The 22,550-nt window shown below is 32.9% G+C and overlaps 2 protein-coding genes across 3 annotated transcripts in view; both read left to right on the top strand.

Moving 5' to 3' along the window:
- Positions 1 to 4,129: 4,129 nt before the first annotated feature.
- On the top strand, positions 4,130 to 11,439 carry LOC136345240 (protein FAM91A1). The gene is made up of 16 exons (XM_066293327.1): positions 4,130 to 4,333; positions 4,460 to 4,541; positions 4,594 to 4,803; positions 4,856 to 5,040; positions 5,088 to 5,188; positions 5,250 to 5,409; positions 5,507 to 5,661; positions 5,757 to 6,128; positions 6,318 to 6,468; positions 7,007 to 7,195; positions 7,863 to 8,035; positions 8,134 to 8,300; positions 8,364 to 8,559; positions 9,121 to 9,337; positions 9,957 to 10,063; positions 10,279 to 11,439. Exons 1-16 carry the CDS (start codon positions 4,262 to 4,264, stop codon positions 10,457 to 10,459), a joined length of 2,718 nt encoding a protein of 905 aa, XP_066149424.1. The 5' UTR covers positions 4,130 to 4,261; the 3' UTR covers positions 10,460 to 11,439.
- Positions 11,440 to 13,074: 1,635 nt separating this feature from the next.
- Hrb27C (Heterogeneous nuclear ribonucleoprotein at 27C) overlaps positions 13,075 to 22,550 on the top strand; it is a 32,188-nt gene continuing 22,712 nt past the window's right edge. The window contains exons 1-3 of one of the 2 annotated variants that reach the window (XM_066293808.1): positions 13,075 to 13,245; positions 18,947 to 19,150; positions 22,178 to 22,368. In XM_066293808.1, coding sequence (XP_066149905.1) covers positions 13,223 to 13,245; positions 18,947 to 19,150; positions 22,178 to 22,368 — 418 coding nt within the window. In that variant the 5' untranslated portion in view covers positions 13,075 to 13,222. Of the gene's footprint in view, positions 13,246 to 13,304; positions 13,474 to 18,946; positions 19,151 to 22,177; positions 22,369 to 22,550 lie in introns of those variants that run through there. The other variant, XM_066293807.1, reaches the window with a different exon arrangement.

Consider the following 22,550-nt stretch of genomic DNA (forward strand, 5'->3'; position numbering starts at 1 on the left):
ATGAGGGCTATAATTTAAAAGTGAGGACATTTTGTAATTTAGAGTTGAACGACTTTTTAAAGTAAAAAATTGTATTTTCATCATTTGATCCCATCAAAATATAAATATTTATTAACAAAAAACTTTTGATTTATTTTTTGGAAAAGACAACAACCCCTAAAATATTTAAAATGGATGAAAACGTTAATTGAAAAATAAATAAAACAATACACGAGAAAATCAAAAAAATCTACGTTCAAAAAGTAATCGCGAACGCGTGGTTTCTCGATTTTTTCCTCTTTTTTTTTATATTATTAAATTTAAATATTAAACAACGCTTCGATTTGCATAATGTTTAACCTACTGAGATAATTCCGACGTTATGCCTTAATTCATCCACGACATATTTGCGGCAAAATCACTTGTTTATACTTTTGAATTCGCATTAATAATGTATCGGAATTTAAAAACATTTTCTCGACAGGGACCACTTTTTTCAATTTCGACGTGTTTGCGAGTTGACCGAAATCGCATTCAACCGAATTAATTTAAAAAATATAAAAATAATTTTTTTTTTGAAAATCTATTTTTCCATAATATTTTTGAATTTCAACTAACCATGATAATAATTATTAATGCTAATTGTTTTGGTTATCTATTCTATCCTAGAATTCTTACTCATTTAAAGTGTCTGGAAATTCGTGCAAATATTCTTAATCATTTTTCTGTTTCTTTAATAATTTTTTGTAGATCAAGTAAGGAGTTTCGTACATTATGGGCAACCATCCTATATTTATTTTGCACGTGAAGAATCATTGTTTGAATGAGAAATATACGTATCTGTCTAGAAAAATGATCAATCTCCTACCAAGAACGATTTCTCCCAATTTTCTCATAAAAATTTGTGGTAGAAAAAAATTAACGACATTTGATATCGTCAATACCCCAACGACATCTAACTGGTTGTAATAATGGGGTTTTAACTACTTCAAATCAGATTTATAATTTAAAATCCGGGTAATAGTTAAGTAATTGCATTAGCAATTATTGGAGATTAAATAAAAATTAGTTTCATCTTATTAGAAACTGTTCTGTACGAGTTTCAGTAGATCATACCGTAGATTTTCCAGTGCTGTGCATACGAGTCAATCGCAATGATTAAGGTTGTTCCCTCAAATACAACTTCCAAGTGTAAGATATAATGTAAAAAACTTCAAAATAGTGCAGCGGATATTTTTTTCCAGATGTTAATGCAATTATGCCAATTTTATCGAAAATCTTAACAGTCCTGAAATACAAATGCGTCTATTATTACTCCATAATAAGTATCATCATCGGCACCTTGGTTTCCATAGCCCTGGCGGTTTTCCTCACAATGAAACCAACGAAAGAACTTTGGTTCGGCTATGGACCATTACTGGCAATGATTATTTCTGTAATAAGCCAACTTCAACCCAACGTTTACTGATTTTATCATTTTTCTCTTAGCTGTCTAATCAGTTGTTATTTTCCCTGATTAATTTTCAAAGATGGAACAAAATTAAGTTCTTTTTCGACACAAAGCTGCCTTGGGATTTCACTTGTTTACCTAATGAACTTAAGGACACTCTGCAGAAAATTGGAAAAAGATCAGATTTACTTTGCATTGCTGTTATAGTTATTGTAGAAGTATGTACATTGGTGAATCAAATACAGTTGTTTCCAGTTTTGCTAAATCTGTACACTGGTATTCTTCAAGGCAATGAAAAGTTATCGTTAATTTCTGAGCTTCGCCATTTCATCCGTACTTTTTTAGATTCTGCGTTTAAAAAAGTGGTAGTACTGCACATCGCTTTAACCGGTCAGTTCACTGTAGGATTCTTAGTGTGGCCGGGATTCAGTACTGTCTATTTGAGCACAATTGTAAGGTTGCAGTTAGAGGTGCTACTATTTACGTTAAGAGAGTTCCAAGCCAAAACTCCACAAAAAAATGAAACTCAGCATCAGACACATGTACTTAAGGGGTTGAGACAACTTGCCAAAAGTTACAAATATATCATGGAGTAAGAAATAGAAATAAAACATGATGTTATACAATGGAACATTTCTCCATTCAAAGAGAAAAATATATTCTTCATCAAAGTTTTTGCTTCTTCCAAAAACGGTCGAATTAGAGCTCACCATTTCAACTTGCCTATTCGTTGCAGAGAAATATCGAAAAATAAGCCCTTTTGGTTAGAATTTTCTTTGAAAAGACCAAAATGAGTTCTCGTTTTCATGGAAACCGTAAGCAAAACTTAAATGAAATGAAAGTATTCCCCGATGACCAACGAGAATTTTCCTAAAACGCCCTATGGCAAATGTGATAAAATAATTCATGGAATTCTCGAGGAATTTAATCAAAAGTTCCTGTATGTTTAAAAATTAAAATGTGATGTAAAAGAATCGATCAAGAAATTCGTAATTACTGACTCCGTATGAGATGTAAAAAAACCAAGGTAGCTCGAGATGAAGATGACATTGCATATCTTCTTGCAATGGATTCAGTTTAACAACTGAAAATTCATCCTTTCAAACCACTTTTTAAATACTTGGACCATATTTTTTTGTCGAGTTTTTATTTGTATTATTCCTATTTTTTTTAAATTATTTTAATAAAAATTTCATAAACAATATATTTCACTCATAAAATGAAAATTATGAAATTTTTTACTCTTGACAATCTTATTCGAGAATATACTTTATATTGAAAATATATCTATTTCAGGATAATTAGTAAATTAAAACAATGGGCTTTTTGGTCCAATATTTTTTTGGGGCTCAACATCATATTCTTGCTGGGGTTTTATTCTCTAATTATGTTTTCGGTAATTACCCCAAATTAGGTTATTTATACAATTCTAATATTCTTTTTTATCATTTTTAGCCATATTACGACTATAAACTGACCATTGTGTCATATTTGTGCACTGTAATTCTTGTCTTCTATTTTTGCTACGAGGGTCAAATTTTCGAGAATTCGGTGACAGTTTAGTTATGAAAACAGATAAAACAATAACTTAAAAAGTGATTGCAGCTTTTGGAAGTAAGCAATGAACTTTACAATTTAGAATGGTATAGATGGGATAAGAGCAGCACGGACTTATTCAAAGCCTTATTCACCAGTGCTTGTATTCCTTTCAAAATGAACAACAACTGTATCCTACAAGTTAATCATGAATGTTTCAAGCAGGTTTGTGTTATTTTTACCATTTTCCATTGTTAAGACATTAGAAACTTACTTATTTCAGTGCATGGTTATGGCTTATTCTTTGTTCAACTTAGTTGAAGCCACAGCTTTCAAATAATGTAGTATTAGGGACATTGTATGTTATAGAATAAGAACTCAGTCGATGTTTAGAAAAATAAAAATATTTCCACGTGCTGAAGTTAAGGCTTAACGAATAGTTTTGACCAGGAAAACTGTTCGACACGCGTTTACAATTTACAGAGACTCTTCGACTTGTAGTTACCAGAACTTTCGCTACTCGATCCCTTGTCTAACATTATGATGTTCCGTATGTAATGAAATATGTCCGGAAACGTTTGTATTATGTGAGGATTTTGAGTGAAAACTTTCTTAAATTAATTTTTCAATATCGGCTATCTCAACTTCTTCTGAGCAGATTTCAAAAAATGTTTGAGGTATAGCTGTCCAATGAGATGTTACACGCTCAACAAATCATTTGTTGTTCCAAAAAAAAAAACGTTGATGTGGTTTAAATGAACAATTCAACTTAAATTTGTGATAGGAAAATTTACGAGAAATGTTGTGCGTTTGAAACTAAAAACTCAAAAAACAATACAAGTAATACACTTAAATTTAATTATTCTTTATTTTTAATGTGATCACCTCTGTTCCGAACGCATCTTCGACATCTGTTGATTGCCGTTCTTGTTATTTTTGTTATTAATGTATTTTTCAACTCTTCAGCCGCATCAATGAATCTTTATCGTAGAGCATCAATGTTTGCTATAGGTTCAAGCTTGACTCTACACCAACGTAAAATAAATAAAATGGCATCGAATGCAAGTGCAACTTTTCTATGGAATCAACCGGCTGTTGCCAGCTCTCCTCTCGCGGCTTAAAGTGTCAAGAGGCTAACCAGACTTTTAAATATTTTGACGTTCCGAAATCAAAACGCCAAATAATCCAACACTTGTTTCAGTTTTATTCTGTGTGCAATATTTACAAATTCTGAATAATGTTTTGTTAAAAATCGGCAATTTACCGTTACAAATGTAATAATTTACGTGATTAAACATGAACCCAGAAGTTGAAGAACATGTCCGCAAAAACGTGCCCTGGTCAAAGCTGCCCACTCATATAAAACAGGTAAAACAAAATCTCTGCTAAAACGCAAATCTATATTATTACCCAATAATTATTACGATTTCTTTACAAGCGACAAACGAGATAAGAAGAGTTTCTAACAAATAATTGTTTTGCATTTCTTTATAGATTCTGAGCAATTCAAAAAATTATGAACGATACATTGTAAACTTTAGTATACAAAATCAGTTGAGGTTTCGAGGAAATCTAGGTAAGTTATCCTTAAAAACTTGTGATAATTTAAAACAGCCAAATTTTCTTAGTGCGTAACGTTTTCAAAGATGAGAAACGCTACTATGAAAGGGTCATCGAATTCAGCAAAACCAGGTTTATGTTGTTTCCATATCACTTGGCGGATATGATTGTTAAAGGGCTAAGAATAACACCATTCAACTACTATATATCTCTGGTCGAACGTCTGATGCAAGCTGAGAAAAGCTATGACACTTTGCCTAACTTTACTGCTGCTGATTGTAATAAGTGACTTCCTTTGGTTTGGCATATTAATTATGTTTTCCTATTAAGGTTTAAGATTATTGGGAATTGGGAGAAATGAGTATATTGAGTTAATAAATAAATCAAGATCTAATCGAGGGAGGCTGTTTGGCAAAAGAAATGTCAGAATTTTGTTACCTCAAGTGCCAATTAATATCCATATTGAGCCTTGGTGGAGAGTTGAAGTTGGCCTGGTTTTAGAGGAGGATATTAAAGTATGTTAATCTAAACTTAATACTTTGTCTAGTAATTCAATTTTTAGTTGGTGAATGAAAGTGAATTGGCCATTATTGATAAATTAATAGATTTAGGTTCACAGAATGCTGGTGATTTAAACTATGAAGTTGTGCTTAGTTTGTATAAGTAAGTAAGAAATTATGCAAAATATTATGTAGATATATTGGAGTATTATGATCTGTTTTAGAAAAGGTTTAATTTACTTAGATGTGCCTATTACAGCAGCTGATAGAGTTCAAGTGCCACCTCTGCAAGGATTTGTCATGAATAGGATTTTAGGAGATTATTTCGAGACTCTTTTGTATAAAATTTTTGTATCAATAGATGATCACACCACAGTAGGAGAGGTAAGTAGCCTATTTTAATATGATACGAGATGTTAACTGATAATATTCCCCCTTTGTGTGTTTTTCGTTCTTAACAAACGTTTCATATCATTGTCAGTTAGCAACAGTGTTAGAAGTAGATACAGAACTAGTGAAACAGGCAGTGTCTTTGTACTGTCGCTTACAATTCGCCAGGAAATTGAATCCGGACAGTGAACAAGAGAAATCCAAACGACATCCGTCTTGGTCCAATCAGCCGATCCCAGATGAGAGGTAATTATAATCTATCTTCAATTTTTTTAACAAAATTTGACTTGCAATAGTTGTTGCAATGAAAATATGATTTTTAAAAACTACTCATTTTACAGCCCACCAGTGGACATCACCCCTCTAACCCTCAACTTACCACTTACCACAAATTCCCCTCCACCCCTTTCAACCCCTTCCTCTGAACTTACCCCATCAGATAGCTTAAACAGTTCCCCCAATTCCAACCACAATAACAACCAATCAGGAGGCCTAAGAGTGGCGTTTTTGTTCGACTCGGCTCTGACTGCTTTTTTGATGATGGGTAACTTATCTCCGGGGCTCAAACGACACGCTGTCACCATGTTCGAAGTAGGCAAGTTACAACATGAAGGTCTTGATAGTTTTTTGACAGAGTTGGAAAAAGTGTCAGCCATGGATTCGGATGGGGAGGGGGAAGCCCGGAGATTCTTTGATCATGCTGTTATATTGAGGTATGGAGAATGCTTTTTTTGTTTTGCATCAAATCATTTTCAATTAATCAGAAGAACATCATAATACCAGTAAGGAATATAAAGATTATAATTTACTAAAGAGACACCTTTTTTTAAAGTTTTAGTTTTTGAAGATTTCAACATTTTCTGCTATATATTTCAGAAGTTCTCGAATGGTTTTTATTCTAGATCAACGATATTAGCCTTACGTAAGTTGGGTGGTCCTGGCCTGGACTTAATCCGACTCGAAAGTTTGAACTCCTTGGACGAAGCCGCTTGTCAACGTTTATTGAAACGAAAATATCGACTTCTGATTACTATGGCGCCAATTGCCAGAGAAGTACGTTTTCACTGAAGTTGTGTGTTATTAAAAAATCTCAGTCTTCTATGATGAAGCAAATATCTTTACCCTCTACACATAATAATGGACAGAGACAGTGTTTGACAAGTGAGTAAGGTTAGAAATATGGCAACCGTCAAACAAACGTCTAATCTAACACATTAAATTGAGAATTTATGGCAAATTCAGGTTTGTAGTAATGTTGGTTTGGTAATGTTTTTTTAGATTCGATATTTTATTATGACATTTGGTACCATATTAGACCGTCACTAATAATTTACTCTGGACATGTTTCTCCACTGATCTCGTACTGAATTTACCATTATGAATTTGACACATACCTAATAAAATTGGTCAGTTGCTAAATTTCCAACCTCGATTATTTATCACATTCAATCACTGTTACCTCTTATTTATGTAAGGGAAAATTTCTTTCCTTAGTGAACTTGGTTTTTTTTATAGTTGAAATTCAAATAATTATCATTTTCACTCAAAAAAAAAACATTTTTGTAATACTTTATCTATTTGTCTTTCATAGGTGAGAATATCTCCATTATCAATAATGCCTCCTGCCTTATTAGGCCCGAGCAATCCGGAAATCAACAGCCTGTGGTTTCGCATGTTTCTCTACTACATCACAGGTTACGGTCCTCCCAGTTTATTATTGGCTAAAGGAACAGAACTGAAGCGTTTGCCTAGAATGTTTCTGGGATTCTCTAGATTACTGGTGAGTTTGGTCCTGACAATAGTGTTTTAACGAAAGAACTCTAATATTATAATGGTGTTTAATCGTTTTCGATCTTCAGTAAACTAGACAATGCTTCTTCCAAATTCATATGTTAAATAGTAGTATCAAGTCAACATAATTATTTGTCAATTTCGAGTACTTTTAAAATGAAAATTTGTCGAAATCGCCGTCTAATCTAAAAAATTATAAACTTGATGACACATTTACAGATCAATGTTACAGAATTTTAACTTAGGAGTGATTTGGAAAGTTTATTCTCATTATGGGCAAAACTAGATTTTTTTAGTCACTTATAAAAAATAAATATATGTAAATATGAATAAATTAAACTTTAAAATTATGAAATATGCTTTGAAGCTATTTTTACTGTTATGGTGGCAAAATATTTCTCTAAAAATACAAATTTTAATGTGGGAACACTGTTATTTTTATATTCTCCCACCAACTTTCAAAAATTATGCGATATTTGACATATTTATAGGAAGCAAATATCCTGTTTACAGTTTTTAAATTTCTTTCGATTAATTTAAGGATTTTTTGTAAATATGCATGTTGCGATTATTGCATTAATAAACTATCTACAAATATCAACTTATCGCAATACCAGGAAAGGGAAAATTATATCAATTGAAATTAATTTTTGCAGTTAACCTCCTGGTTACACGAACCGGCTGTGATACCAATAGGCAATATTTTATACGTAAACGCCTCTTTACAATTTGCCCCAGTATTAATTCAAGGTTTCGGAGTGCATCAAGCAGCCGAGACGGAAATATTGCCATTTCCTTTTAAAACTGCCTCTACATCATCAAAAATTGGGTGGGTAAATATAGTAATTGTGGTGTTTATATTTATTTTGTATATTTGAATTTGTGTTAATCAATTAAAAGCAGTTTTCATGGTGTCACTTCTTATAGAAAACCTAATCCAGAAGCAAACCTCCCATTATCGAAACACCCAGCAATCTCCAGTTTAAGCGAATTACTAGATTTCCATCACAATTGCGGTTACCTCACTTTCGCCAATATTGGTGTGCTCGATTTTGGCAGGCCACAGGGTGAAGCGTCTCAAGTTCATTTACGAGGTACAAAGCTTATTATAGCTGAAAATTAGAGGTAATATTTGATAGCATGGGATTTCCTCACAGAATCGTCGAAATCCACCCATCCAGGCGGCATTAAATCGGCAAAAATAGATCGTAGGACCACGTCTATTGAAAAAGTTGCGTCACATAAAATAAATGCAGTTGAATTAAAATTGCAGAGTCCGGTTGAGACTCATTTTGCAGTTACGCCCGTGGAAGGTGGAAGCCAAAGATCTTCGCCTACAAATGGATTCACAAGGTAGCATTGAAAATCTTTAAAAGACTATAGAAATCAAACTTTTTTCCTCCCTCATAGAAATTTAAAAAGATTGTTATTTCTAGGTGGAAGCATGCGCTATAGTATTTTTCGCATCAAATCTAACTTGTTCGTGAATACGTTTTTTGTGTAACGTTTTAGAAGTTCTTACATTCCCGTATTTTATTACATTTTAATAACTTTTATCACCTACCATTAGGTAACACAATGGAAGATTTGATGTTCTCGTATCTACATATTCCTACATCGAGTTGCTGGATCGAAAGATAAAAGTTGACGACTGAAATAACATTAGCTCTAGGCATTACGAATTCTGAACTTGATAATGAATACATTTTATACGCAACATCATTTTATAATTTTTTTTAAATCAAAACCTTTTTAGTCAATTTCAAAAGTTGCTAAACTGTTACTTTTGCTAAATACAGTCAAAATATTCAAGAATTTGTTTGATTATCATCGCCTGCATGTAATTTTTTACTTTTTTACAACGTAATATCAAGTCCAGAATGAATCTAATGTTGTACAAGAAATATTTTTTAGCCAAGACTGTACCACTTTACTTCAAGAGGAACTGGACCAATTAGATAATAAAGTGATAGAGCCTTCTGTAGCCTCACTAGATCGCGTAGATTCTGTAGAGCAGCTTTTGAGCCCGACCGAAGATCACGTAGGCATTTTTTGTCGACTCGAAGATGCTCCCGCAAAGGAGGTTCAAGAAAAGCAAGTGAAGACTGCGGATCAAGATGAATCTATCAGGGTACGTTATTTATTTATTTATTAGACAGGGTCAGATTTGTTTAGTTGATATGAACGGTATTGATATATAAACAAAACAGTTGTTCTATAAAACTATATATAGAATAGTATGTCATAAATTTAAGGGGTGATTCTGAGTCGAATTTGAGAAAAAAGTTTATATAAACCTAGGTCCGTTTTCGCTTTCTGTCAGAAGTACGGGGTGTTAAAATTTGCTATATTTTTTTTTTGTTTTTGTTTTAAATAAGTCGGACCTATATTAAATATTTTTATCAAACTTGGTGGTTGTAAGTTAGGTGTAGAAACACATCTTTTTAGAGAAAAACGAATTTTTAAATGCAAGCAGTGGCGCCCCCAAGACCATAACCCTGATTATTTTTTATGAAAAATATGTTACGCCGCTGCTTTTTCAAAAACTAAAGATCGTTTTCTTAACGGAGGACATTTTCAGCAACTTATTTATTTATTTTTTTGTCTGAATGGTCGTTATTATAACACAATGTTAACTAATCCGTTTGTTGTTTAAAAACGCTTGATGTTTGATTGTTGTTGACCAATTTTTTAACAAAAAGAACTAGAATTAAGAAAACGATTTCTGTAAGAAATAGACACTTTTACAGAATTGGACTATACTTGACTGCCATTTTGGTGTCCCACTATTCGATGCCGATGCAAATACAAAAATCTGCGATGCAATAGTTTCTGGGGGTCTGGCCAAGGAAGAAAGGTAAGAAAAGAGAGTAAATTAAATACAAATTTGCATTGTAATTTGACGAGGAAGGTGTGAAAATCAAAACGATTTCCGGAAAATATTTGCTGTGATTTGGGAAGAAAAAATTCTGTGTATAAAAAAAGATAGCCCGCTGAACTGTAATATTATTCCCATCACAAAATTTTTACACAGAACTTTTGTTTCACCTCCCAATGTTACCTGTGATTTAGCCTAGAAAAACTCATGGAATCTAGCAAGAAATTGGGAACCGTACTCCTAGACTTCATATCACAATGTCAATATTTTTCGGGGGAAAATATGGAAATTATGAAGAGAGGAAAACTAGTTCCGTTGCCGAGAAGATGTTTGGTCTTCGATAATGGACGCGTCAGTGAATGGAGCGGCAAATAAAAACCTTTAAAAAAAACAATTTTTCCGTACTTTAAAATAAGGCTAAAACCATATTTAAACTTCGTCATTCCTGAGTAAAAAGTATTATTTTTGCTAGAACCGAAACCATTTAGATAATCGTAAATGTGAAGAGGGAGAAAAAAGGAAGATGAGCTTTCGGTGACTTAAATGTACGTACTTATTAACAGTTATGTTGTGAATAATAATAATTACTATTATCATTACGTTTTTACTTTTCAGTCATTGCAATGTTATTCTCGACTCGTTCTGTACAGTTTTAAAGTTTATGTCTATAAGGCAAAATACTGGAAAGTATTAATTATTATTAATAAAAAAATGCATGTTATTTAAAGGATAAAAACTGAAAAAATAATGAATAATTAGACTACAAAAACTGTGCAATAATTGTTTTCTTTAGATTTCGCTACTTTCTTAGCACATTTTTTGACGAGTTGGATTTTTAGGTGTTTAAAAAATGCCAACGGAATTATTAATTTAACGTACAGGGTGAATAAAAAATTCCAAAACAATTATGAAACTAAAAATACATGTACAGCGTAGTCACAAATAAAATTCTTCCTGGACATGTCCCTCATTTAAACATAAACATCAATATCAGAAAAGTATCAGTTATGGATATACGGATACCCACTGTCACTTCACAAATAAATCATTTTTAACATGATATCCAGTCATTTATTAACGACTGTTTTAGTCCAAGTGGTTTTTTAGCACCTTTGAAAACTATTAGCCATTCCATATAGTTGTGTTACCCTGTATAAATTATTTATTTATAATATTTCGATTTCAAAGCGTCTTTATTTGAAACTTTCCATTTAATTTATTACCACTAATAAATTTTTTTCCCATATTTGAGCCACAATATAAGTGTTATTGATTATTGTTAATGCATTTATGGAGTTTATACTTTTTTGTATAATATGTAATTAATAAATTTATAAACATTCTCTCGTCCTGTATATTTCTGCCTTTTAACGTAATCCAAAAGATACTATAATTATATAGGGTATCCGGTTTTTTTTTATAACAGGATTTCAACCCCGTATTCTACGAGTAAAAACAATATTAGTTTACCATATAAATTGTATTCGAGAAATACTTGTTGAAGAAATACAGGATCTTAAAGTTTTGTATATTTTTTAAAATTTATCTTCTATAGCTGCCAAAATTTTTGAGATATTACTAGATGATGCTGAAAACATACAATTTGGTAATTTTGGGCGTTGCGATATTTAGAAACGTTTTGTATTTTGATCATTTTTGTATCTGTCATCGTTTTTCAGTTATTTACAAAATGGTGAAGTAATGCATATTGATTTTTTCACTGGGTAAGTTTAATTAGTTTTTGCTATTGATGACATTTTATTGATATTACGTTTTCTAACACACTACTACGGTGTAAACCGGAGTGAGAATTTAAGAGTAAATCGGATTTTTAGTGGTAGAGAAATAAAAAATAATAGATGACACGACAACAGTAACTTCAAATATAGAATAAATTGAATAACAATATTTTATTCTATTAAAAAATTATTTAAATCAGTACCAAATTATTATTACAGAAATTGTTCGAAATGATCACCATTACGTTCTACATGTAAATTAAAACATCGCCATAAATATCGCAGAACCTCTATAATTCTAAATAGTTATTCTAAGAGTAGAAATTTTTATTCTGATGCACATGAATCGAGATGCGCAAAAACAAACACTCCTCCGTATGCTTAGTTCGCTGGGATTTACTGTATAACAGTGTGTTGATGCAGATTTTTCTTACTGCACAAGGCTCTGTCTAGCTACTCATTTGTAGATGGCGCAGACCAATGCATATTTCTATAGATATATATTTAGTTGACGTATTAGTCTGTAGATAAGAAATGCCACGATACTTTTATTAAATGATGAAGTTGTATGACAGAAAATCCCAAATATCAATTCTTACTACTATTATCTTTCATGGGAGAAGAGTTAGGAAGTGAGTTAAATAAGAGAAAAGTTTGGATTTTTTTTAGTTTTTTTTTAATATGTTGGTTTCCCACATAACACAGCTACATGCTTATAATTTCATATTTGCGAAAATGAAACTCAAATGTAATATATGCATTACTTTTAGAACTTTCTAAATAAATAAAACCAAAGAGTTATCTGTTCAAACATTTTTTTCAAGAATTACAGTCAGAATATCATGTGAGTTTGTACAGTTGTAGTAATTTAGGTGTAGTTTAAAACACCCTTTGTAAAGGTAATTTGTTAGACGTTGCCACATTTTGCTGCAGGACAAGATAAATAATGCCGCTATAAGTAACACATGTCGCACGTCAGTCATGAAGGAACTGCGTTGTTGCCAGTAGCTGGGTGTATATTTGGTTGCCTGACATATATTTAAAATCAAAGTTTTAAATAAGGAAAAATGTTAACAATTATGAATTAAATGAATAACGAAAGTATTTAAGGATACTCAGAGGTGAACCTAATATCATTCTGATTAAAGAATTTAATTGCATAAGGAATAAAAAGGACTAGAAAAGGATAAAAAGATCTGTGTTCTATTTCCCCCCTCTCTTGCCCAAAAATGGAGTCGGTGAGAAAAGCGAAAACCCCTCTTCACCGCCGAGTATGAGACACCTCACTTCTGTGTTTATTTTCGCCACAAGCCCTAGTTATTTTAGGCTAGTTTTTAGATTTAATTAATTTTAAGTTTAGAATAAGAAGTAATCCGAGAGAAAACGCAATAAAACGAAGATGATGGAGGACTTGGAGTACGGGTAAGTAGAATTTATGCGCGAAAAGTGGCGGTGGCGCCGCACTCGAAAAATTGACGGAAGTCGGCGAGCTGCCATTGCAGTACTCGTTCCGTCATTTTTGTGTGATACGTGGTGAATGCTGTGCACGAGACCGGTCGTAAATATCGCTTAATTTGATAAAACGGGGGCTTGAAATAGCATGCGAATGTTGAGGCTCAAGCACGAGATGATGGACGACGACGAAAAGGGGTATTTATCTATATTTAGTAGTATTTTTGTGGGTTGCTTTATAGGTCACGCCGTGTACGCACCTCGTTCAATCGCACACTTTCCTTTCCAATATGACCTAAAACCTTCCGGAAAGCCCGACTTTGTCGTGCAACGTGGCCGTTTTCCAGATTTTATCGAATTTCGACCATCATTCTTCCCAATTTTCAACTTGTTATGGTTTCATACCGGTTTTGACTACTCTACCAAAATCGCCGTTCACCGACCCCAAGCTAGACATATCAAGCGGTCAAAGAACGGAATGCCCTGCTTGTTCCCTATTTTTATTGCCACAGTTTACATTTTCTTCCTCTTTTGCTATGCTCTTTTTGATATTTCATTTTTAACGTTCAAACAAATATTCGAATTTATCTAAATACCTATGATAAACATACATATATGTTTATTTATATATATGTATATACATATACATACACGTGTGCGTATGGGTATATACATACAGAATCATACATAAAGTAGAAATCATATGGGAAATGTTGTTCGTTTTGCTTTTGAGTTTAGATAAATTTTGCCTACCTTGCTAAATCAAAACACCAATGACAGCAATTAAATTGCAATTTTTTCATAGGAAAATAAAGTTCGCTATTATTTTTGTAAATTTAGAAAACCCACCATGAAGAAAATTTCTTAATTTCTTATTGTCTATTCACATGGTAATTTTTCAAATTTGTCGATTAACTTTAAATTTTATTTCTTTATTTCAGTATCTGCTTGGATTTATAATAGCTTCTTAATGCATAACGTAGCCATTCTAGACTTGTATTCGTTTATACATCTATTTCTGTACCAATTAGCTTAAAAAAAAAACAACAGTAAGTGAACCTGAATACTTGCTTTATAATCTAGATCAACTTTGCATCAAGGCCTACATAGCCCCTTAAACGCATTTTACACTTTCTTTGAAAACATAGCTCTTACTAATAAATATTTATTCGAACAATTACTTTGACATAATGGAATTATGGTTTCAGTAACAAATAACATTAAACTGTTAAGATAAAAAAAATTAAAATATCTTTTTCTTTTTGAAAGACTAGCAAAAAAGCAGAGAAAGAGTTCATATTAGGTAAATATAAAAGAAATGAATTTTGTCGACATATGTACATATTTGTTACAAAGCATAGCTCAAATATAAAATATATACGAAAATGTTCTGGGGGCACCCACTATTGGAAGAAAGAAGCGCTTTGCCATGATTTTGTATATTAGTTAATAAGTTAATAGGCGGGATCTCCATTGTATAATATACAAGATTGTCAAATTCTTGAATTTTACATTCGATTCATAAGAGGATATAATTTTTACCTAAATGGACGCCTCCATGCTTTCGTCCTTTACTATGTTGATATGTTCTTATCTCAAACCGAATTACATTCTGCAAAAGTTAAGTAAACTTTGTGCATTTACAACGTTCTTTCGGAACGAATGATCTCCAAAAGTACACGCCAGTTTTTCTGTTTGTGTGTGCATGTTTTTTTAAACATTAGTAACGGGGTCATTGTCTTGTTACTTTTTAATTTCTTTAGGGCCACTAGATCAACAAACTATATGTGTTTTATCATGAAGATTCTTTTCAAAAAATTGGTCAATAATATGTCTTCATTTCGACGTTTCGCATTATTCTTTAGGTAAATTTGCTAGAAAGTCTATTAGCCCTTATTGATCTTCACATATTCGTAAAAGCAACATTAATTTTTCCCTTTACCAAAGAAATTTTAGGAAAATATTCTTAAACTGTGAACGCAATACTAGCAATAACTAATTTTTAAAATTATTTTACGGATAAGATCGGATTATAGGTGAACGAGTGTCATAGAAGCAATCAGGTAAAAACTAATGTATTTCGAATATATCAATCAATTTTCAAAACGTAGCGACGTTTGTCGTGACATTTTAAATCCGGTTTAAATAATTTGTGTAACCTCAACTCAACAATTCTATATGGGGCAATCTGTTCAGTGGTTCCTAAAAAGAAACTAAGACATGAATGTGCTATATTTATTTTTCAATAATTTAAATGCAAGGATTGCTCCTTGAGTTCTAATTCTTCATGCAATAGGAAACCAGTCCTTTTTGAAAAAAATCGTAACACTCTTAAAGGAAGGTGTTTGTACCTATGTCAAGGGAGACAGCTTTCTAAAACGGCATGTTAACAAATTTAAACCTAAAACACAGACAAAAAAAGTAATGTAATATATGAAATTAACTGAAAAAATTGCAACGGAGTTTGCATTCACCAATCTAATCAACACGGAATAAATTGGACGAATTAACGGACATAAATACAATAAAAATAATCCGACTGCATTAACAAACCGTGCAAACCAACATTAACATAATTTCGATTTTCAGAACACCGAAGCATTAAAAAACGAAAACAAGAAGCGAAAACGCTTAATGAAATCCCGTACATTAAGAAACACATAAATTGTTAAAACGCTATGTCTGACATGGATGACTTAAGTCATTTTTTTTTTTCTTGGGGATTATTTTTACTGAATTTGTGCCTGTTAAGTAGATTTTTTATATATTGACTGGCTTGGTCAATGCACACACAATTGCACGGGGAATTTCACACACTGCATTACTTTCTTTTGCTTGTAAATCTTTTTGACATAAATTTGCTGAAAATGTCGTTTTAGCAAATTGTCTCTCACGAAAATGGTAAATATTTTCTTTTGCGAAAGAGTAATTTGTGAAGGTTTTCAAAAAGGCATAATACACAAGGTATAGTGAGGTGGTTCCTAGTTTTTTTTCTGGAGGGAATACTTGCTTTGTTCTAGAATTTGTGGGTTTTTGTTTTGAAAATAGAACTTCATCCCCTGTCACGCGAGCTGACAAAGAGTGATTTGAGTTAAGCTGTAGGTACCAGTTTCCGGACTAAGCAGACCACGTATCATGCTATTCTGATTTTTCTATTTTTGTTATTAAGGGTGAAGTCAAAATATTGATTTGGCTGCTTTATTCGATTTTAAGTGTGAATTCTATTCTGGCATGGTATTTATTGAATTCTTTTAGGATTTAGTTAGCTGAATCATGTGGTGCGACGAGTAAACACTCGGCCAATCAGCGCCGAGACTTCTATAAATATATCGCAAAAGTTTTGAGGAATTTTGTTTCTCATTAAAGGAAGCACCACAACCCAAGAACCATTACATATATATATATATATATTATTTTATTTTATTTTTTTTTTAATTGAAGAAGAGGTATGTTACGCTTAGGCATTATTTTCTCTTAAAGAAGCCCCGAAAATTTAACATATCGCCTTCACACAAAATTATTAACAATAATGCGATCTGTGTCATCTCATCAATTTTTTTTCTCATGTTTTTTGCCCGTTTTCAGTAAATTTACAAACTGTCGAGGTTGTTCAATTTATCGCAGCTGATAATTAGAAAATAGAAAGACAATAAAATTGGGTACTATGAATACCTACAAAAAAAAAGAAAATTGTAAAAAAAAAATGGAATTCGGATCTGAATTGAGTCAAAATTAACATGTTGAATAAAGTCAACAAGTGTTTTATTCACGTGTTGATTTTAACGCACCACTTCAAGATTAAATTTCAATTAATAGTTTTAAAATTGTTGGTTTTGTTTTGTTGCTGCCATAATTGAGTGAAACTGATTATGAACAAAGTGGTTTAGTTTTGTTTTACTCAAAAACATTTATCTTATAGGTGACTCACACAGGGTGTTTCGAACTTAGATGTAGGTATTTTAAGCAATATGGCAAAAAACTTGCGGTATAATCACCTCCTGAAGTATTGACCGTCTAATTTTAGGGCACGCATTATAATGTCGACTTAAATATTTCTTGCTAACTTTTAATTCTTTTCATTTTCGTTATGACGCATATCACACTTGGAAGGAAATGGGAAGCTCATTAGAAAACCTATATTCCATCTTGTGTATTTCCAAAAATTTCTCCTTTCAGACCGGGTTTTGTTTGCCTAGAATTAGTCCATGACTTTATCGCACTGTCAATAAGCTTTACAGATAAGGCGTAAAGTTGATGGGTTCTCGAAAACTGGGTTCCAACAAAATGTCTGCCTTTGATGGGGGTCTTTGCAAATTTCACTGATTTATGGCTCATTTTTACCTTTCTGTCTAAAACAGCCTTTCCCCATGCAAATTTTAAGAGTTTAGTACCTATCCAGGCAACTATTTCTACTACCTACCCTTGTTCTTTACTTAGTTCAAGGTTCTTAAGTGTCTGAAAATTCCGTTACATTTTATTTGAAGACCCACTGGGCTAGTCAGTTCATGTATCTCAATGATGGGTGATACATGTGGCGTGGTATACGATCAACAAGGGTATGCTTTTTTTTTCACTAATTTTCCTAAGAATATAATATTTCATCTTTTAGATACCTACTTGAACAAATTTAGTGAAAGTCGATTAAAACTGTATTTATTGAAATAAAGTAGCTTTGATTGCAATGCTATGAAAGTTGCAGCTTAATTAATTTTCCTGTATTGTAATGTAATGAATTGTGAATGTAAAAATGTTTGTCGAACGATACGTTGTGTGTGATGTGCCTATTTGTTACACTTTCTGATTAACACGTTATAGTGTGATCACCGCAAATTAATCTCTATAAAAAAAAATAGTAATTTTTAGATTCTCTTCGCTGTAAATGCCTGAGTTATCGTATACTTACTTCGTGACTATGCTTACGTCGATCCGTTCAATCCTGATGCACTTCAAGTCGACTTAAAAAATTCATTGAACCGAACTTCAATTTCTTATGTGTGAAATTAAAAATTGCTTTAAGATCTCACTTCTTTATTCGGCCTTCTTTTAAGCTCATTTTTACACTGCGTCAAGTCTGTTAATCTCAATTATCCGAGAGCCGAAAGTTTCCACCCCATAAATTTATAGTCTGTGTAACTTTTGGCAAAATACACAGGGTGTTCCGTTTACGGAAGCAAACGATTGGCCTGTCACGCTTTTTGCACGTCCTGAATGTTTAAAATAAAGGGAATTTGATCTTTTTTGTGTAGAACACTTTTCGCAAATAAAAAGCTTAAGAAGGGTGGTTTGTAACGAAACACAGGTATCCCCGGGATGGCTAGTACTGATGTGAGCATCCTTCATATTTTACCTCCTTCTTACGTGCTCATATCTAAATTTGCAGTATTTTGCGATGATGCTGATAACCGCTACCTTAAATAAAGTTAAGACATGCAAACCTTCAGCTAACTTCCAAGTTACTTTTATCGACATTTCGAATTGTTTAAATTGGGATTGCAATTTATATTTACTACCTTAAATGTGAATAATGACAAATGAAAACCGTATTATGTAATTGGTATTTACGGAGACTATTCAATTTTTAATTTATAGGAAAAGTGGGAAATAATGCCCATCGAAAAGTGTACCATGACTGAATATTTACTTTTCGATTATTTATCTTTTTTCCCCGCAGCAAGCTCTTCGTGGGAGGTCTATCATGGGAGACAACCCAGGACAACCTACAAAGGTATTTTTCGCGATACGGAGAAGTCATCGATTGTGTGGTAATGAAAAACGCGGAATCTGGCCGGTCAAGAGGATTTGGATTCGTCACTTTCGCTGATCCCGCCAATGTTAATGTAGTCTTACAAAATGGGCCACATACATTAGACGGAAGGTGAGTTGTTTCGATGGAAATAGTACAGATTGAAAAGTTGCACTAAAAATGTGTTAACAAAACCCAGATAACCCTTATAGTTTAAACCTAACTACTGATTGCATCTCGTAACATTTGAGTACGTAATGACGTGTGGATTTCAAACTGGTCAGTATGTAAACTTAGGCACTGACCGGTTATGCAGCTTTTGCATTTGGACAATTTTTTAAACTCCAGGTTCCAAAAATTGGCTAAATTCAACATTATTTTTTAATGCCCGTTTATATAAGTTTAATTTAAACTCCACCTCTGGTCAAAGTGGAGAATTTAAAGGGTAAATAATGGGAAAGATCTGTAGTTTCAATTTTAGTTCCAATTTAAATCCAGGGATATTTTTATGACATTTATGTACATGACAAACCATACATTTCAGCGAATAATTTTTTATTATTTATTATTTTATCATCCCCACCCTTTCAAAAATAATTTGAATGATTTATTACTGTAATAAAACGACGCTACCATGTGAGCGCATTTACTTATGTTTTTCACGTGGTAAAAATACCTAAGTGATATATATTACATACTTCTTGGAATTAAATGTAATCAAGTTTTTTCATGTTCAGTCGTTACACAAAATTTATTGGTCAAGATATTGTATTAAGTCAAAATTTATCTTATTACATTAGGGGCTCATCATACGAATCGGAACTAAGATGTTTTAGTTCCGCGAACCCTTCACACAGCTATTTCAATTTCCATTCGCTCCCTTCGAAATTTTTGTTTGCGTCTAAAAAAAATGAATTTTACACCTTTTCGAGTTCCCAAATTGTTTTGAAACTTTGAATGTGCCAAGCCGAATGCTGAAAAAATGTCTCTCTGACGAAGTTGTGACTACACTGGCGGTCGAAAACTCGTCCAAGACTTCGGAGCCAATAGCGAGCGGTAGCAATACTGTCAATAAGTCTATAGCATTATTTGCAATTGAACTGTAATGGCCCAACTTTATTATATAAGCGTGAGATATGAACTAATTGTAACTGCAACGACAAAAGCTCACAAACCTTACGTTCCACATTTATTTTACGTTTCTTTTAGTTTTTGTTATCTCTTTTTAATTATCTTTAACTTATTGTGGTTTGTTAGAATATCGGGCTATTAAAATATATATGTAGTTCTTTTGTTGTGGCATACGTGTTTAACATGTTTTAAAAATAACCTGAGAGTTTACCTGACGTTTCAGGTACGATTAGAAAATAACCCGAGGTTAACAATAGTTGTTCAGGTAGGTACTTTGCCGTACCTACTTCACCTAAGCAAGTTTTTAAACAAGCCAATAACAAAAGCTATAAGACTCTTCATACCGAAATTTATGTTTGTTTACAATTATTACCTTGGTAATAAGAGCTTCTTAGAAAATGAAAAGAACAAACCGGCGTATTACATGTAGTTGGTTCGGTCATCCTTTTCCTTAATCCACCAAAGTTTTGCAACGTAACCCTTCCCAGTGTTTTCCTTCGGGACCCAGTGGAAGCGTAACACGTTTTTCCTTTTGGTCCAGAAATTAACTTTGCACGATTACATTTCACATAACTGAGCATATTTACATAGTTCCTATTTGAATATGCTCAATTCAACAGGAAGTAAATGTTACTTGACATGCTACAAATGCACAGTGTATTACTGTCAAATTGCCGTTAGCATTAATGTAGAAATTTGATACTAGATAACGAGCGCTTATCTCTTATTGCGAATTGTTTAAATAGGATTTAATTAAGTTCCATGTGATAATTCTACGTTATTTTAGGTGGTGTAGAAAGTCTTTTCTGTGAACTCCTACTATATATAAAAGAGGAAGAATGTGTCTTCGAAGCATACAATAAGTCTTATTGGTGAAGTGTCCGTAATGGTTTCGAGGTCGCAGCCCACGGACGTTGCAAAATGTGCAGATGATCAATGTTAAAAAATGTCTATTTTCGTTGGATGGTCCCTCCCTATCTTTTGAACATTTACAACATCCCAACAGAAGGTTTTAACTGTTCAGCCGAAGGGCTTTTAAAACTCGGACGCAATATAAAACACATTTTTGTAAATTCAGCATGATATCCGCATGGTCGAAGGACGTATTTCTACCATAACAATATAAGGCAACCTGCTGGTTTATCTTTTTTAAGTAGTCTCTTCATGGACCAGTTACATCTGCATTAGTCATGATCGATAGAAATTTTTTCCGTTTGAAACTGTTACAACAACAAACAGTCTTCGAAATCACATTACATGAATTTTAAAATAAAATTATTTATTTAAGAACCTCTGTAACATGCATATTAATATCAAGTTTATACTAAGATTGTTCGCTTCTTTTCCATATATTCGCGCCTGCTTCTCTCGGCCGTTTGGAGGTAATACTTGCACATTCTTCAGTGATTCTAGCTCGTGGTCCTACGGCCGTGGTTTAGCTTTACAAGCCTTTTGTTTAAGGATGTCCGAAACGAGAATGTCACTTGACGTCAAGTTCGATAAGTTTGGTGGCCATTCAAAATGGCCGTTTCATCCTATCCACTGGTTTTTCAAATTTTCTATCGTGATGTCTGACATTAAATTCTCTGGTTGCCCACGTCTTCCTGAAAAAATAATGTCATTAAAAAGACGCACAAGTTCAACTTTAGCCTATTACACTTGTTTGTTTCATTATTGATGGTCTACTTCTGTAATGGCCGTAACAATAACCATTGATTTTTGTAGCAAATATGTGACGCTTCATCCTAAAGTACCGTTTTCCTCCTTCTACAATAAAAAAAGGTTTCACAAAATTGGATCATAAATACAGGTTTTATGGATGCGCCCCGTTTTTGAAATTAGTTACACTGTATATCATGATATTTATCGCAATTACATCTAAATCGAATCCTGTTTAAAATGAGCGTATACAACTGAACTTAATGGTTAGTGTAGACGTCGGATCATGTATTTTCTATATTAATATTGGAGATTGAACCTGCATTTTTCCCTCGGTCCGTCACAATTTTACGAATGTTTGTTCTCTAGGACAATAGATCCAAAACCGTGTAATCCGAGGACATTGCAAAAACCCAAGAAGGGCGGTGGATACCCCAAAGTGTTCTTGGGAGGGCTGCCATCAAACGTGACCGAGACTGATCTGAGAAGCTTTTTCACGAGGTTCGGGAAAGTTATGGAGGTTGTTATTATGTACGACCAGGAAAAAAAGAAATCTAGAGGTGAGTTAACAGACACCTGAATGTGTGTACCGTATATATGTGATACGGGCATTGTGAGTGATTTTTGGAAAACTGTCATTCTTCCAGAAGCAAGACTTCAATGCCCCTCTACCACGAATTAATTGTTTGATTTGCACGATAATTTCTATTTGACAAATATCACAATTGTTTGTCGATTCAGT

Source organism: Euwallacea fornicatus, chromosome 19 (genome assembly GCF_040115645.1).
Source record: "Euwallacea fornicatus isolate EFF26 chromosome 19, ASM4011564v1, whole genome shotgun sequence".
Taxonomy (NCBI): domain Eukaryota; kingdom Metazoa; phylum Arthropoda; class Insecta; order Coleoptera; family Curculionidae; genus Euwallacea; species Euwallacea fornicatus.